Source organism: Halichoerus grypus, chromosome 2, assembly GCF_964656455.1.
Source record: "Halichoerus grypus chromosome 2, mHalGry1.hap1.1, whole genome shotgun sequence".
Taxonomy (NCBI): Eukaryota; Metazoa; Chordata; class Mammalia; order Carnivora; family Phocidae; genus Halichoerus; species Halichoerus grypus.
In genome coordinates, this window is record NC_135713.1 from 159,354,812 (window position 1) to 159,371,505 (window position 16,694).

At 46.5% G+C, this 16,694-nt stretch overlaps 2 protein-coding genes across 20 annotated transcripts in view; one reads left to right on the forward strand and one right to left on the reverse strand.

Annotated features, from left to right (window-relative positions):
* NCOR1 (nuclear receptor corepressor 1) overlaps window positions 1-11,296 on the forward strand; it is a 157,753-nt gene extending 146,457 nt beyond the window's left edge. For 18 of the 19 annotated variants that reach the window (XM_078067955.1, XM_078067956.1, XM_078067960.1 and 15 more), the window contains 4 exons: window positions 3,866-3,919; window positions 4,394-4,615; window positions 6,836-7,015; window positions 8,433-11,296. In XM_078067955.1, the coding sequence (XP_077924081.1) occupies window positions 3,866-3,919; window positions 4,394-4,615; window positions 6,836-7,015; window positions 8,433-8,620 (644 nt within the window). In that variant the 3' untranslated portion in view covers window positions 8,621-11,296. The remainder of the gene's footprint in view (window positions 1-3,865; window positions 3,920-4,393; window positions 4,616-6,835; window positions 7,016-8,432) is intronic. The other variant, XM_078067963.1, reaches the window with a different exon arrangement.
* Window positions 11,297-11,638: 342 nt separating this feature from the next.
* The window catches only part of TTC19 (tetratricopeptide repeat domain 19), a 28,591-nt gene continuing 23,535 nt past the window's right edge, over window positions 11,639-16,694 (reverse strand). The window contains exons 8-10 of the mRNA XM_078067976.1: window positions 15,052-15,206; window positions 13,444-13,606; window positions 11,639-13,027 (exon numbers count right to left, since the gene is read on the reverse strand). Coding sequence (XP_077924102.1) covers window positions 12,894-13,027; window positions 13,444-13,606; window positions 15,052-15,206 — 452 coding nt within the window. The 3' untranslated portion in view covers window positions 11,639-12,893. The remainder of the gene's footprint in view (window positions 13,028-13,443; window positions 13,607-15,051; window positions 15,207-16,694) is intronic.

A 16,694-nucleotide genomic window follows, 5' to 3' on the forward strand; every position in this document is an offset into this window, starting at 1 on the left:
CCCAAAATAAAACCTGCATTAATAATGATCTCTCTGGTGTTGCCTCTCATGCAATCCTTGAGTTTGCAGGCTCTTATAGGCGTCTGTCCAACCACATTTGAGCTTAAAGTTTCTTCTCAGATGTCTGCCCGTGCATGAAGATTGCCTGCTAGAGAGCAAGAACTTGCTGCTTTCTGAAGCTGCCCACTTTCTCTCTGAACAAGTGTGGGGCCTGGGAAACTTTTCTTCTGTGGGGCTGGATCAGCTCTTCGCAGTTTTTTTACCCACTGGTCTTAGTTTTATCCATTTGGGCCTTCTCTACATGACCTGTCCTCCACCATTTGAAGACAAGTCATGTCCTTCAAGTCTTATCTCTGGAAACATCCCCTTTCATCCGCTGTTCATCCCATGCTGGTTCCCATCTCAAGTGCTCTCCACAAAAAACCACTTTATTTAGCTCTTTCAGTAGGTTGTGAGTAGTGTGGTATGATCTCCCCACAATGCATCACTTAATATTAAGGGAGTCTAAGACTGTATTAGGGTTTTTGGCAACCAGTACATAGTGAGGTTACTGTGCACTTAATACCAGTGTAAATACAAGGTCTCTTTCAGTGTGTTGCTCTTGACCCAGACCTTTCCCTTGCTGTACCTCTGTGGTTACTAGCTCCAAGTACAGGCCAAGGCAGTCTGTGCTTGTGCTGTTTGGTTACTTTTTCTACTCTAGCACGGTCTTTCTGGATCTCAGTTCAGTCATTCAGCATTCATCTGCAAACGTGATCAATCCGCCAGGAATCATAATGGTAGCAAACAGCTGTAGATTCAGAGAGAGAGAGACAACTCTCGGCACTTGTAAGCACGTATAAACTCATTCCATCGTCACAACAGCCCTGCGCGCTACCGCGCGTGCCGGCTCCGCGCTTCCAGTGTGCTCGCCGGCTCCTGGCGGTTCTGTGCCCACAGCCTCGCCGCCCGCATCGCTGGTAGAGCCTCGGGAGGATCGAGCTCTGTGCCATGCAGACCTTCCCTCTGGGCGATACGCACGCACTCACTGGAAGCTTCCTCATGCTCTCTTCCTCGGCACTCACTTGCTCGGTCCCACTTCTCCATTTTTTCGTCAAGTATATCCCGCGATGCAGCGAGAGCTGGTGGATCTGGGTAGTCCACAGTCTGCTTTGTTTCTGTCATCTGCGACTGCTCGTCTCCTGACCCTGTCACAAGCAGCTGCGGGCTGTGAACCACAAACGGCCAGGTGGATGTGTGTCTGGATCTGACCCTTTGTGATCAATAAAGGTTGAACATCAGAGAGAAAAAGGGATGAGCCCAGTGTCAGTTATTGTTTGTAAACTTTCTCTTTCGAAGGGGCAACAAATCATGTAAAAGAGAAACATTTTCGAATACTGGCCGGCATTGCTCTTACAGATGATCCTTTTTAAAAAAATTAGGACATTTTTCCGTCTCATCACTGGTTTCATCTGTTATTTACAGCGCCTCAAATGTCACCAACAAAAATCTGGCACGCTCACCCTTAGGTTCTCTCCGAACCCGGAGAGGAGTCTGCCTGAGCACGGAGACGTACAGAGTTTAGAATCGTGCCACCTTCATGTCGTTTGCCCTCATCCTCTCTAGCCTTGGTCTTGCCATTTTAGTGGGGAAGAAATTGACAGGAAAATGCCCCGTGACTTGAAGCAGCCTACTTTCTAGTTTTGTCTTCTGTTTTCCATTGTCCTCAGGCAGTAGCTCTCTCGTTCATTCATTCATTCATTCGGCGGTTATTTATTGAGCCGGGTCCTGTGCTGGGTACTTGTAGAATGACAGATGGTCTCTACTCTGAAAATGTGTAATGAAACAAGTACCTCACTTTAACACAAGATAAAATTGATGAACGTCTTAAGGCAAGTACTAACAAAACTGCTGGAGGATTGTTCTGATTGCCAGAACTGTTTTCCATTGTGGAAAGGGACAGTTAAGGCCCCAGGGCACACTCAGTCGTCCTTGGGAAATAGGACTGAGAAATCCAAGCCATTAGCAACCAAGACCACTTTGTTTCAAGTCTGTCTCTCAATTCAGCGTGCCCGCTGAGGACATCAGTGACTTTATTCTTCAAAAACCATTAATGCTTTAAAACTTACTTTAGTTGACCTCCCATGAGCCATTTTCCTCTTTCAGAAATACTCTCTTCTCTTGCTCTTCTCCTGTGTTTTTCCTCTACTTCTCTGGCCATGTGTTCTGTTTCTTCAGCAGCTCAGTCTTGCTTTGCCTGGCCCTTGGGTGCTGGTTTGCCCAGGGTTGTGCTCATGCGATAAAATCCCTGAATCATGTCATCCACTCTGGGAGTTTAAACTGTGCTGAGCGCTCCCAAACTCCTAGCTGGACTTCAACTTTTTCTACTAAGTTTTACTTATGTACCTTTACAGACTTCATGTCTTCTCGAATATCTGGCTTCTGAAATGTGTGACACTGAGTGAACATTCTTCCTCTCCACAGAGAGAAGCCTGTTGCCCTCCTCCCCTGCCCGCTCACCTCCACCGTGGCTCCGCCGTCACTCTCTGGGCCTCGTCCCCCTGTACCTCTTCCTGTCGAGTCTGCCCCCCAAATAGCTCGCACATGCCACTCTTCCTTGCTCATTTCTTAACAGTTACCATGTTCTCTCACAAGTTTGCCCATCTCTGTAAACCAGGGGTCCTCACACTTTGGTATCTGTCACAGTCCCTGGAATGCAGGCCCCAGGACTCTAGCGCTGTTACTGAGGCTCCCCAGGGGATTCTCTTCTGATGGCGTCAGGAAGAACCACACTGAACTGTGAGCTCCAGAGGTCAAGGAAGGAGTGCATTTTAAGCGCAGGATCTTTGTATTCTCGTTGGCTGAAAAAAGTGAAATTGTCTTTATCTGACCATTCTGATCAGTAAGAAGGTGATTTTTATTATGATTCAACTACATAACTGTTCAATAAATATTTGTCGAATGAATGAATGAGCCCTATTCCACACTCTGAGGACAGCGAGACTGTATCTGTCACTTTGTATTTTTTCAGGTTCGGTTTAAGTGTCAGCTGACCCATAAGTAGGGAGACGGTCCTTATTTTGTAAGTTCTTCCTGGAGATTTCTCTCCTCCTCCTGTTGCCAGTGTAAAGCTTCCCTGATCAAGAAAATTAGTTACAAGGCGCATGTACCAAGCCCTTCTCCAGAGCCTGGTCTCCTCTCCAGGGAAGGGTCCTTCCCGCTGCAGATGCGTCCCCAATGCCACATCCTTCCCTGGGACCTCTTGTTTAGCTGCCCACCTGCTCCCCACACTCTTCTCTCTTTCAGCTTCTCGGCATCAAGTCGGAGGTTGGGATGAGAACACCGTTTGTGTTCCGAGATTCCTCCCATTTCTGTGCTTTATACGTAGTTCCCAGGCTGTCCGCCTGGTGTCACAATTTGCCAATGACAGACAGATGGCAGGCTTAGCGGGAGTCTCTGCGTCATCCCGGGAGCGTGAGAGTAGTCCGCAGTGACCCACAGTCGGGAAACTCACGGTCATTGCCGTGCTCTTCCCTCCGGGGTCTGAGGCCAGCTGCTGTGGCCGGGGTCAGCGTGGGCCCAGGTCTGTTCCCCAGCAAACTGGCCGCTGCCTCTTGTTTCTCTAGCAGCGCAGCGTCTCTTTCCCGCCCCTGGGGAGATCACTCCTGTTCTCATCTTCCTACTTCATCCAGATTTTTACTGCCAGAGTTTCTTTTTTTAAAAAATAATTATTTCTTTCACTTTATTTTCACTTAACTGGTGAAAAACCAGGTTGAGATCATGGAAAATAAAAAGATGGATTTCATTGGAGGGTTTTGAGACTGTCTCTCTTTCAGCGTGCATGGTTATCCTGCCTCCACTAACTTGAACGTTTGTTTAAATACAGCAGCCGCTCAGCCGGGAACGGAGATCTTTAATCTGCCAGCGGTGACGGCCTCAGGTAAGCGTCCCAGCACAGTGTGTGCGCGCTGCCAGCAAATTCGGACTGGGTCCCGGCGGCACACCAGGCCGCTGCTCCCGGATGCGAAAGGGGAGAAAATCATGTCAGTCAGTCAGGGAGGACATAGTCAGCAGCAATAAAGAGGGAGCTGAGATTCAGTAAGTACTTGCTGGGAAGAGAAATGAACAGAGAGACTCAAAACCATTAAAGGACAGTGTAGAAACTAGGGAGCTGGAAAGAGAAGAAAACTGTTGAATAGTAACTTTAATAAAAGTGAGTGACTGATTCCTTCAGGACAGAGAAAAAAAATACCCTCAAGTCCTTATCGGTGGACGGAGGTGGCCTGTGTGTGGGACCTCAGTGGTGCTTTAGGCCACGTGCTGTGTGTTCCGTGGGCCAACAGCCTCTGCGGGGTTCTGTTTCTTGGTCTGCCTTTCAGAAATAAGCAGAAAATGTGGTGCTTGTCTCTTTCAGGCTCAGTCAGCTCTAGAGGTCATTCTTTCGCTGATCCTGCCAGTAATCTTGGTCTGGAAGACATTATCAGGAAGGCTCTCATGGGAAGCTTTGATGACAAAGTGGAGGAGCACGGAGTTGTCATGTCCCAGCCTGTGGGTGTGGTGCCTGGTGGCGCCAACACCTCCGTTGTGACCGGTGGTGAGACACGGAGAGAGGAAGGGGACCCGTCACCTCATTCAGGTAAAGTTTTCACTTTTGTGCTCTTCTGCTGCCTTTCCCAAGAAAAAGCCAAGCTGTAATGCTCCACCAAAAGATGTCACCTCTCAGGGTCTTAGTTACTTACAGAAAGGTTTTTTTTTTAAATCCTGCTCAGACCTTTTAGTAACATGAACAGAAACTTTCAAAGGATGGAAATTTTTACACAGAACATGTTCACTATTCAGTGTTGGGTATTATTTTTGTTTGTATCTAATCCTTATCTGGATCGGACACATTTTAATTGTAATACAAATGCAGTTTCATATTCTGCTTTTGAATTAAAAAAAAAAATAGTGATAGGCTCAGCATTAAAGAATTTTAAGCCATAGAATAAAGAGTAAGGAAAAAGAAAAAAAAAACCTTCAGATCACACCATCCAGAAAAAGCTAGTGTTCTTTTCTGAGAAGCATCATTGTGGAAGTGTCTCTGTACAGACACATAAAAGGACAGATAGACATTAGAATGAGATCATTCACACATCCTGGTAGAAGCAAGCACACAGAAAACAGTGACTGTAAGCTTCCTTTAAACACTTTTTTCTTAATCTTCTAAGAACTAATATCTCTTGTGCTTAAAAATTTCCCTGCAGGTCCGAAGTATTTCCAGTTGAGGGTTTTTTTTCCCTGTTATCATTAAGCAAAATATCTCACTAAGGTTAAGATCAAAGAGATCAGAGGTGTTGGGTTTTTTTTTTTTTTACCTACGTATATTAATTTTAGGACAGTATGGATTCACGTCCTGCTCTGAAAGAGGAGCGTGGTCTTCCCCCCTCCTGCTCTTAGCTCCTGATTTGTACTGATTCAAGTGTGCGTGTACTTGAAGGTTTTAACATTGTGATTGTGGTTGTATAATCCTCCCGTTGTGGCATTTGGTCTGGTTCTCACACCCCTTTTCCTCGCAGAGGGTGCTGTACTCGCAGGCTGTTCACACTCAAAAATGTCTTCTTGCTGCTTTTATATTTGAAATGACAGCATGGCACTTTTCTCAGCACATCCCATAGGCACGATTGCATTTCTTTCTGGGCATCAGTTGTGTAGAAATCAGGTCAGATGCCCTCCTGTTTAGCAGGTGACAATTTATCTGCCTGAAGAATCCTCTTTTCCTCAATTTCGATGTTAACTAATACGTTAGTGTTCATTCTGTGTCAGATTTTCCTGATCATAGCGAGGCTATTTGCATCTGCGGGTTGATTTCTGCGCTCATGGAAATGTTCTACTTTCTTTCGTTGGGCTTTCCATTTCAAAGACACAATTACATTTTTGCTGGCTAGTCTTCGTCCTCTATAGCTGGTACTGTCTAAGGATTTTTAGTCATCTTGATCTCTTCCTATTGCTTTTACCGTTACCTCATTTTCCCTTTGTACTATGACCCTTTTCATTGTGTGTGTTCTGATCCTTGCTGTATTTTGTTTCCTAAGCTTTCCACCTCGTCCCTTTTGGTTACTATCTGTACTTTGAGCTCCTTTCCCCTTCATCCTAGGATATTCTCTTCCTTACCATCAAGGACTTGCACTTCTTCTCTTTGCAGATAGTTCAAGGGTTCTGTAGAAGGCTTTCTACCTACCTTTTTCTTGGGGTGAAGCTGTTCTGCTGGGGCTGAGGAAACTGCTGCTCACCTGGGCTCTGATCTCTTCGGAGATCTTTTTAATGTTTTGTTCTAGAGGGGGGCATCCCACTCCTGTGAACTTCTAGAAACAGAGCCTGAAACAGAAAGGGCCACCAACGCTTGCCAAGCTTCTGCTGGGGCACAGCAGTGCCATGAAGGGGCTTCTGTTCTACATTTTTTTTTTTCTTTCGACATAAGATTTCCTTGGGGTTGTATGAACTCCTGGCTTCTCTCTAAATTGGTGGGCGAGGAGGTAGTGAGGATTTAAGATTTCTGTCAGCTTGCCTTAATTTCCTTAGCCGTTTCTGTGCTCTGAGGCCAGGAAAGAAATGACATTCCAGAAATTTTGTTTCCTTGGTTACATGTTTTTAAGTTTATGGCACGAGGACATACCCTTTTTGCTTTAGTTGCTACAAGAAAATTCTGGCTTTTAAATATTAATTTTTTAACTTCATGGGGTACTAGGATCTGGATTCTTCATGCTACCTACCATTCTGCTTCTTTCTCTTAGCATTATATAATCATCAGCATTTTGGTAGGTTTTTAAGTTGAGAACATAATTACTCTGTGTCAATAGTTAATTTATTTCACTTTTAGGAGGAGTTTGCAAACCAAAGCTGATCAGCAAGTCAAACAGCAGGAAATCTAAATCTCCTATCCCTGGGCAAGGCTACTTAGGAACTGAGAGGCCCTCTTCCGTCTCCTCTGTACATTCAGAAGGGGATTACCACAGGCAGACGCCAGGGTGGGCCTGGGAAGACAGGCCCTCTTCAACAGGTGAGGAACTTACTGCTAGAAAAGGAGTCTTCAGGTGATTCTTATCCGAGCCTTGGTCAGTACTTCTTGTAAAATCGGAAACTTTGGTAACCTCACCACTCTGTCAGTAGGCTCCACTTTCCAGAACAGAAACTGAATGCATAGAATCTTAAAAATTTAAAGAATGCAATGTGTGATTACCAGGAACAGAGGAAGAGCGCAGGGCGAGGGAGTCCAGCCTTTCAGTTCCTCCCTGAACCGCACCTGGGTGCAGGGGGCCACTGCCACGCGCCGCCTGGAGCCTCTCATATAGACATTCTTAGAGAAGGTTCTTAGGGAAATACTGAGAAATCAAAGTAAGAAAGGGGAATAGTGTAAAAAGCCATCCTCTCTCTCTCATAGGCTATGTTTATACAGACTGATGAAAAACAGTATTCTAGGATATTTATTAATGTTTCCCATTTTGTGCTTGCTTGTAAGCTTTTTTTTTTCAAACCTAATAACCACAATAATGATAGTCCTGAAAGGGAAAAAACTTTACTTTTTTTTGTTGTTTAAAAAATAAAACTGGGGTATATGGTGTAGATTTAAGGGTTTCACAGAATTACAAGCCATCTTTTTTTAGAAGTTAAATACACGTCAGTGGAAAAAATCTGAAATGTGCTCTCCCCCTTAATTTAGGAGTATATAAATTTCACGTGGATATTATATCAGCATAACTGAAGGCCTTTGCTTGACGAAATTCTCACCTCACATGCAAAGTGTGTACTAGTTTGAGAACTTCTCACCTACACCAATGATTGTTCTCCCATCACTCAGGGGAGCAGTTAATTCGTGAAACTAATGACTTGATAAAATGGTTCGTTTTCCATTTTTAGAGTTTCTTAAGCTGTAAAAGGCTTTCCGGGGACAATGGAACAGTCGAGGTAGTGGCCGAAGGTAGCAGTGCTCTTGTTAGGATCACATTCCCCTCTTCCAGATCTTGTACCTGGTGAGCTCCAGCAGATGGCCCGCGTCCCGCCGCCCCCGGACCCTCGTCCTCGGAGCACTGTTCTCCTGCCTTTAGCTCTAAGAGTCCAGAAGTTCTCGGGGCAGACTCTTAGGGCTTAAAATGCAGTAGTTCTACTGGGGATTCTCCACAGAGACACCCGTTCTAGACTTCACACAAAACTCAGCCCTGAGCTTTCTTTCATGTCTGGGCTCAGCAACACTAAGCTTGTGCTTGTACTCGGGTCACGCATCCTTTCTAGATTCTCACCGCTGGGGGCCTTGTCATAGGCTACACTCTGTGTCGTGAAACCTCGGCCCTTGCACATGGTTTCATTCCGCTCTTGGTGTCACAAGACCATTCGGTAGAATCGCGTCTTCCTCCATCCTGTGAAGTTGTGTGGGACCGTAGCTGTGCTCATGACAGTGAAAACACTTTTTCTTTCGTCAGGCTCAACTCAGTTTCCATATAACCCTCTGACTATGCGGATGCTCAGCAGTACGCCACCAACGCCGATCGCATGCGCCCCCTCTTCCGTGAACCAAGCGGCCCCGCACCAACAGAACAGGATCTGGGAGCGGGAGCCAGCGCCGCTGCTCTCCGCACAGTACGAGACGCTGTCCGATAGTGACGACTGAACCGCCCAGAGAGGGGCTCTCGGTGGGGCCGGGGCATGGGCGGGCAGCTCTCGTTGCGGGTGGTTTTCTTTTTAACGGCGGGTCAAAAACCTGTCCTCCTCTGACTTGTGCCCAGAGACTTTGAGAGCCTGGACCACGGGTGATGAAGAAATGATGAAATGATGGAAATTTATTTGGAGAGTCGAATGGGGGGAAGGGTGGGGGGCTGCGTTTGCTCCAGGCAGTTGGTGCAGTCTAATAGTGGAGGGTTGAAATGTAGAGTTTTTAAAAAGTGGACAATTCCTGTTCTTACATCTGTTTGTAAAGAAAACCATAATGTCTTTAAATCAACTCTTCTGTAAATAGATGACCTTTTTTGCAGTGTTTCCCCTTGCTGTAGTATCTGGTGTACTTATGTTCAAATCAGCGCATCAACTTTGGGGGTAATTTTAAGAAAACAAACTCCGCACCTATCTTTTTAACCCTTGCCTTCTAAACGACCTCATACAGCCCAGTTACATAATGTTGGCTGTCACGGGCATTGTACTTTTATCCAGTTTTGTTTCTTCTAAATTCAGATTTCCGGTGATGTTTCAAATCTTGTGGAAATGTTTAGATTTTTAACACAGACCCTAGCATAAAATCTGTACATTACGTTATTAGGGTCAAAGGTAAGAGAAACTAAATTCTGCCATACTGTAAATTTCCAGTGCAGGCTTTAATTTTTTTCAATTAGTAGCACTGAAAAAATATTACTGCATGGGTATGTTATAGTTCAGGTTTTAAAGTTGAAAAAAAAAAAAAGGCTTATTTGAGGCATCCCTCACTGTTATGCACACTGGTGACTTAGCCACGCCCCTAAGTATTCTTTTCCTTCTGCATCTGATGCAGCCCAACAGAGCTTTTGTTTTGAAATAAATTTGACTACCCTGTCCATAGCCACATAGATCATGTGTGATTTAAGGCTCTTGATGTCTCAGGTTTCAAAGGAAAAACTAGTATCTTGTCTTTAGGTGGCTCGGTATTGGCTGAGTTAGAAGGTAACAATCTGTGTAGAATGTTCGTCTGCTCGGTTCGCTGTGTTCTGTATCCCGAGGCCTCACGGCGAACGTGCAGTTTGGTTCCTGCCCGTCTGCCACGTGCCAGGGCTCCATTTGATTCCTTGTGGGCGAGAGTTTATTGCTGACTCTTTTCACTTCACTGAATCTCAAGGAGCAAATACTTTAAAAGAGTGAATTTTAAACTAATTATGGTACTGGAGGGTCCGTTTCATCCTGCATAACTGCTTGTTGAATTGTGAGATTTTCCTCCCATACAACTTAAGCATAGCATTGAAGCATCCTTCTGTAGCAGGAGGGTAGGGACCGTTTCGGAAGGATGCCACTGAAGATGAGAAAGGGGAGAGACGGAGCGCTCTCCCGTTGATACAACTTAGCACTTTATGGACTAAGTAGATCTAAACTTTTTAACAAAAGTCCTCAAGCTTCTAGAGAAAGCAGGTATCCAATAACCACTGACTGAGCGCCTCCTTTGTAATGCGCGGTTCACGGGCGTGCCTGAGGCCCTCACGTGGCCCTTCGCCCTGGGGGTCTGATCCCTGTTTTGGTAATGAGGGCACTGGCTCAGGACCCTGCCCACACAGTTCAGTAAGCTACAAAGGCCACGAGTCCACGTGTGTCTGAAGTTCAAGCCTTCACTCCTGTTTCTATTCCACTCCCGGACACTTCAGGTCCTCATGATAAACTGTAGAGCAGGGTGAGTGATCCGATTCCTTCTACTTGGAAAGTTGGTACTGCTCTATTATACGTACACAGTAAATGTTCTACGTAACAGTTACTATCTTAGATATCGTTAATAACTTAGTGTCAACAGACCCAAACGAGATGATGATAATGCTATTTTTCTAGGACCCTGAAGGTCCAAATCAGAATGGTTTTTGCGAACATGTCGGCTGAGAGCCTAACTTTTTACTTTCGCAGTTCCACTTGAGGACCCCTCACGCCCTGCTCCTCACAGTGCATGTGCGTTACCACTCCGCCTGCCACGGCGTGGACAAGAGCTAACGCAGGACCATTTCTTAGTGCAGAACATGGAAAGGACAGAACTCACACGTGGCTTACCTACGGAGCAAACCGTCTGGGAGGGTGGCCGTCCACCGAGGCAGGACCGGAACGGCACCGAGAGGGACCGAGGACTGGCGGCTGGCGGCTGTAAACCCAGGCATGATGCTCTGCGGGCTGAGATTTCAGTGTTCCAAAGCTGCCTCCTTATGCATGAGTGTTTAGCACCCCACAACTAGATGAAGGTCTTCCCGATGCTGTGCGAAGCAGTATTCTGACAGCCAGGTTTCCAGTGCATGTTCATGATTGGAAGTTTCCTAATGCTTTAATTTTGGTATGCTGGTTCCATTTTTAAGATATTTATGCCCTGAAAACTCTGGTGACATAGTTCAGACAAACTACGCTATTTCTAACAACTCACTTTTGAATTCATACCAGTCAGGCCAAGGGGTTGGTCCTCCTGCTTTGCTACCTTGTTTTTACAACTGTGCAAATGAACTTTCTTCGAAATATCCACATGAAGAGACAGTCTTTCTGAGAACACCTACAGTTTTTCCAGCACCGGGATGGGACCATGAGCTGAAATCATTGTGGAGGATCAAAAATTCTTAAATAAAACCTGGAGTGACAAACCTAACTTTCAGTAACCCCTGCAATTGTGAAAAGGTAAAAACATTCTCAGTGCAGACGGTGAGTAGCTGACAATAATTTTTCAAAAATCGACCAACCAATAAATTAAGACTGGGTTGCACTGAAAATCTGATTTATATTCTATTTCTCATTAGACCTGAATGAAGGAGCTAGCTGGGTGGTAAGAGATGAGCTTAGAGAGCAGGAAGAAATTTACATCTGCAAAATATAAAATTCTAGTTTTAGTCTAATCCTCGAGGATTTGGACCTCAAGGTTTCTAGTATTTTGTTTTCTTGACTCTAGAAGTTATTTCTTGTGAGAAATTCAAAGATTACGGAATACATACAGTGTTGTTGTAGAGTCTCTAGTTTATTATGAAAGGATTCTTCCAGTATGTACACAGGAAACAAAAATATCTGTTTATCATTCCCACTCACACCCCCACCCCCAAAGGCTTACCAACAGTAGTGTTCCTTCATGGCACCTACAAAAATTGCCTTTCCCCCAGGCAAATGGCTCTTTGCAAGACTTCGGAGGTAAAAGCATCCTTCTGCCTAGCTCGTACGTTTATACTTTATGCACTCTGAGGCAGTGTGATAAGGCTCTTTCAACACAGTAGTCTAGTCATTTAAGGTCATCTGACCAAATACGTTCTCCTACAGCTAAAAGAGAATCTCATCGGTCCCCTACCTTACAGATGAGGATACTGAGACCCAAACACAAAAAGCCAGGACTAGGATCCAGATAAGTGATCCTTCTACTGTACCAGCAAGTACATGTCAGAATCACTGGGGAGACTTCACATATTGTACTGGTAAGGCCCTACCCTGAGACCGAAGGTTTGGGGGTGCAGCCTGGGCAGGTGCAGATGACTCTGGTCAGGGACCGAGGCTGCAAAGGAAGTGGAGTGCTCCAACAGCATCGACAAGAGTTCGTATCATTCCTTTTTCCCCTTTTTCATAGTCGTATGTAACCAGATATAAAAACATACAGTTCACTTTTACTTATAATTAAATGGGTATATTTTCAAGGGCCTAATTCCTACTTTAAAACTTCATGCTGGACGCTGGTGCAAACCAAGACAATACTTTTGCTCCACTACGCATTACATCCCACACTGGGCTTCATGAAAGAGAGAAGAAAAATAACTCACCATAATCCCCCCTTTGCCATGAGACATGTAGCTCTGATCTGCCAGATAGCGATAAAATGAAAAAGAGGGTAGCGAATCAATGGATCAAAATCTTAGGCTAGAGATGCCTGGCTGACTCACCACACACCCACCCAAGGGAAACCTGGCCCATCTCCATCCACAGTTCCACCGAGACCAGCACGGACGGCATCTCACCAGTAGGTTACGACTGAAAGCATCACTTGACATCTGTCCTTAAGAATCAAAATCGGCCAGGGGTGAAAGCTGTTTTTCCTTTAAAAACACAAAGTGGCAGTGTATACAACTTGTCCTTCACCATAGCTACGTTGACAAAACTTGAATATCAAGGAGAAAGGATCTAAGCCATTGATTTGGGCGTCACTGAGACCGGACTAAATCGCTGTTGCTGAAAATGCCCTACAACAAAAAGGGATTTAGCGCTTCATCAAATTAAGTTAAAGGTCTACTTTTTCTTGACAGCTCGGCCAACTCTTCCCTGATGTGCTGTATAGAAACCTCATCTCTTTTCAGCTCTGCTTGCTTCAGCGCTTCCTGGTAGATCTCTTTTGCTTGTGCATATCGCTCTAAAATAACCCGGAGAGAAGGGAGAATAAAGAGAAATGCAGGTTTTCCAAGTGATTCTGCCAGACTCCACAGGGTGAGCACTCGTGCCTGCACGCAGCTAACCCGCTGTGTGCTCCCAGAGCCACGGGGGGGGGGGGGGGGGGGGGGCACGGCCACCTCTCCTCCAGGTCCCGCCAGCCAGCCCTCCGGACGCCGGGCCCGCCTCCCTCAGCCTGGGCTCGCCAGGCAAGTCCTGGCCACCGAACACAGTGATGCTTCATCCAAACACACGTCCTTGCTAGGGACCTTCAGCCAGCCGCTTCGTTCTGGAGCTTCCTGCCTGCCCCTTGCCCTCCCTAAAACCTTCTCACAGATCCCTACCTGCAGGGACCCCCTTCCCTCAAGCCGGGGCAGTCCGGCTTCCGGGGCGCCCTACCTCGGTGCATCAGGATGGCGGCGAGGTTACTGAGCAGCATGTGCAGCTCGGGGTGCTCGATCTGCCGGGCCAGGTCGGACGCCCTCTGCACGTAAACGCAGGCCTCATCGAAGCGGCCCTGCGCGTCCAGGGTGGTCGCCAGGTCACTCATCAGCACAATGGTCTGTACGCAAGAGAAACCAGGGCCAGTTTAAAAAAACAAACACAACAGCTATACCGACTGAACAATCTGGAGTTTGGTGACCTGAATATATGCTTAAGATCTCATGGTTCCTAGCATTCCACAGGTGAAGGGCATCAGCCTTGAACAAGCCCCGGACGTTGATCATTCACACCGTACAGCACACAGCATCCGTTCAACTCGGGAAAACGATACAAATCTAGAAACTTGGGAACAGGATGAGTATCACCTATTAATCGAATGACCAAATTAGAAGCACACGCACACAAAACAGCAAGAAGCAGCTGTAACGATCCCATTTAAGGTTCAGCAATCCTGAGAAGCCAGCCTCCAGCGCCTTCTTAGGATGTCATTCCTATGGGTAACTCTAAGACTCATCGAGAAGAAATATGTAGATTATTGGTTTTAGGGAGATTCCCTTTAAGGGTTTGGAATCTTAAAACTCTTAAATCAGCATTTTAAAATTTTGACACTAAGAACGGCAGACCCACCTCATCCCCTGAAGTCACAGCTTCAAGCCTCAGTTCTAGCTCTTGTGATGTGAATTCCAGATTTGTCTTCTTACTCCTCAGTGACTAAATCCCTTTCCTGAGGATAATTCATAGCCCAGTACCTTGCCCCGCCCTTCGACCCCAGCCTTGGGACATGTTCAGTCTGGTTAAAATTTCTGTGTCCTACGCTGGGGGTACCAAGCATCTCAGAGAGAAGCAATCCAGTTCCCACCCCTAAAAATTTAATGTGATAGAGGAGAAACACAAAGATTTCAGTTCAACGCGTTTTCTGTTCTAACAGAGAGTTCTGCACAGTGTGGTTAAATTCTCTTGTCAGTGGTTTTGACTTTTCAGTGCAGTCCCTCTCCCCCTCCCCTCCCCACTTCCCCTGGCACTTTACCTGTGGGGCGAGGGAGGCAAGAACCTTCACGTATTAACCTGTTCCTCCTAAGATTCTTACTGAGATTCAGGATTCCAAAATGCTGTGGCCGTGTACCCGGAGGGCCGAGAAGCACCCGGTGCCTGGTGAGACCTCCTGTTCAGAAAGGCTGCTCTGCAGTGTAAACCAGTATGCACGCAGAATGCTCTGGACAGACCCAGTAACTGACGCGAGGTCTCAAACCCTTTCTTTTTTTAATTTTTGTTTGTTTGTTTTGAAAGTCATCTCTACCTATGCCCAATGTGGGACTCAAACTCTCGATCTCAAGATCAAGAGCCGCACACTGTACTGAGCCCGCAGGCGGCCCTCAGAGTCTTTCTGAAGCACGTAGCTGGGGGTGGGAGAGCGGCGGGGGGAAGAGGAAGGGGCCGGGGCGTGCGGACGGGAAACAGCTAGGACCATCCGCTGAGCATGTGTCCCCAGGGAGTGTGGCATCTCACACCCGGAAATTCTGAAAGCTTCGTCTTACAGCTCCTCTCTCTGCTCTCCTCCCTTACCTGTGGGTGTCTTTCTCCTAGCATTTCTTCAGAAATCTGCAAAGCTTTTTCGTACATCCTCTGTGCCTGTGACGGCTGCTTGGAGAACAGAAGGTAGCGAGCATAGGTGTCTAAGCACATGCCAAGGAGGAGGTGGGTGCTGGCTTTCTCTTCCACTAAGAAAGAAAGAAGAGCAGTGCTGGCATATAATATAAGCACAACAGAGAAAGTGAGGCAGAGAACCGGCCAAGCTTCTGCAACCTCTTGCTTGTTACCAAGGCCCACACGTATTTTCACAGTCCAGGACCCACGGAATGTGTCCTGTCATTAAGAAGTACCTCTGACCTTCCACTCTGTCACAGAAAGGCGACAATGCAGGTGGATTAACATCTGAACTGTTCCCCGACCCAATTTCAGTGTGTGCGGTGGGGGAGGGGGGCGTGCCCACACCAGAAGCCATTCTCAGACACGAGCAGGGTGTGTGCGAATTCACAGATCGCATCCGATGCCACAGGCTGAGGGTCAGTCCTACCGGACACCGCCCCCCGCCCCCCCATCAGACACCAGTCACAAGCCTCGGGCTTCTGACAGCAGCCGGCGACACACTGCAGCTTCCAGTGCGACCCCCTCCGACTGAGGATGCCAACCGCAAGTCCAGGTTCTGACAACGGGCTATACACCTGAGCTTCCCGGGCCTCCCTCCTTCCGTAACATTAATTTGCTAGATGAGCTCACAGAACTCAGAACATTTTACTTCCTGGGTTACTGTTTATTACAAAAGGATATAAGTCAGGAACAGCCAGATGGAAGAGACGCATAGCACAAGGTATGTGGGAAGGGGCGCGAAGCTTCTCTGCCCTCTCCGAGAGCACCAACTGTCCCAGCAGCACCTCCACGTGTTCGTCAACCAGAATCTCTGAGCTCTGCCCGGGTTTTTATGGACGCTCCATTACGTAGTGGCCGTTGGCGACTGATTAATCCTACGGCCCCTAGGCCCCTCCCCCACCCCCCAAGGTCAGTGTAGGACTGAATGGTCAACCCTCTAATTACAGGGCCGGATCTCTGGACAACCCTCCTTAGGAGATGGCCCAGAATCTCCTAATTAACGTAACAAAAGACACCTTAATCACTCCCAACACAAGAAATTCCACGGGTTTGGGGAGCTCTGAGCCAGGAACTGGACAAAGACCAAGTATAGATGAGAACTAGATTTTGGTCATCTGAATGACCGTATCTTAAAATCACAATACTGCAATATCCAATTAAATGACAAACTTTTCCTCACATTTTTCTTTTAAAGATTTTAACCTCTACACCCAACGTGGGGCCTAAACTCACAAGCCTGAGATCAGGAGTTGCACGCTCTTAGCGACTGAGCCAGCCAGGCGCCCCACTTTTCCCCACATTTTAAGTAAGACCTTGAGCATCAAGGTATGGAGCATTATTTTTAGGTCAAAACTTTTATTTAGTAGAAATAGGTAAAGATAAATTCCAAGAATGAGTTAACAACAAAGAAAGTATAGGGCAAATGAAAGTTTTCAGGTACAAAAAAGGCAATGCTTGGTAAGAAACCAGAAAACACTCAGAATCCTGAACTAGAAAGTCACAAGCCAATTGAAAGAACAGTTAATCCATTTTTTGAAGCAGAAGAAGAAAGGCTGCAA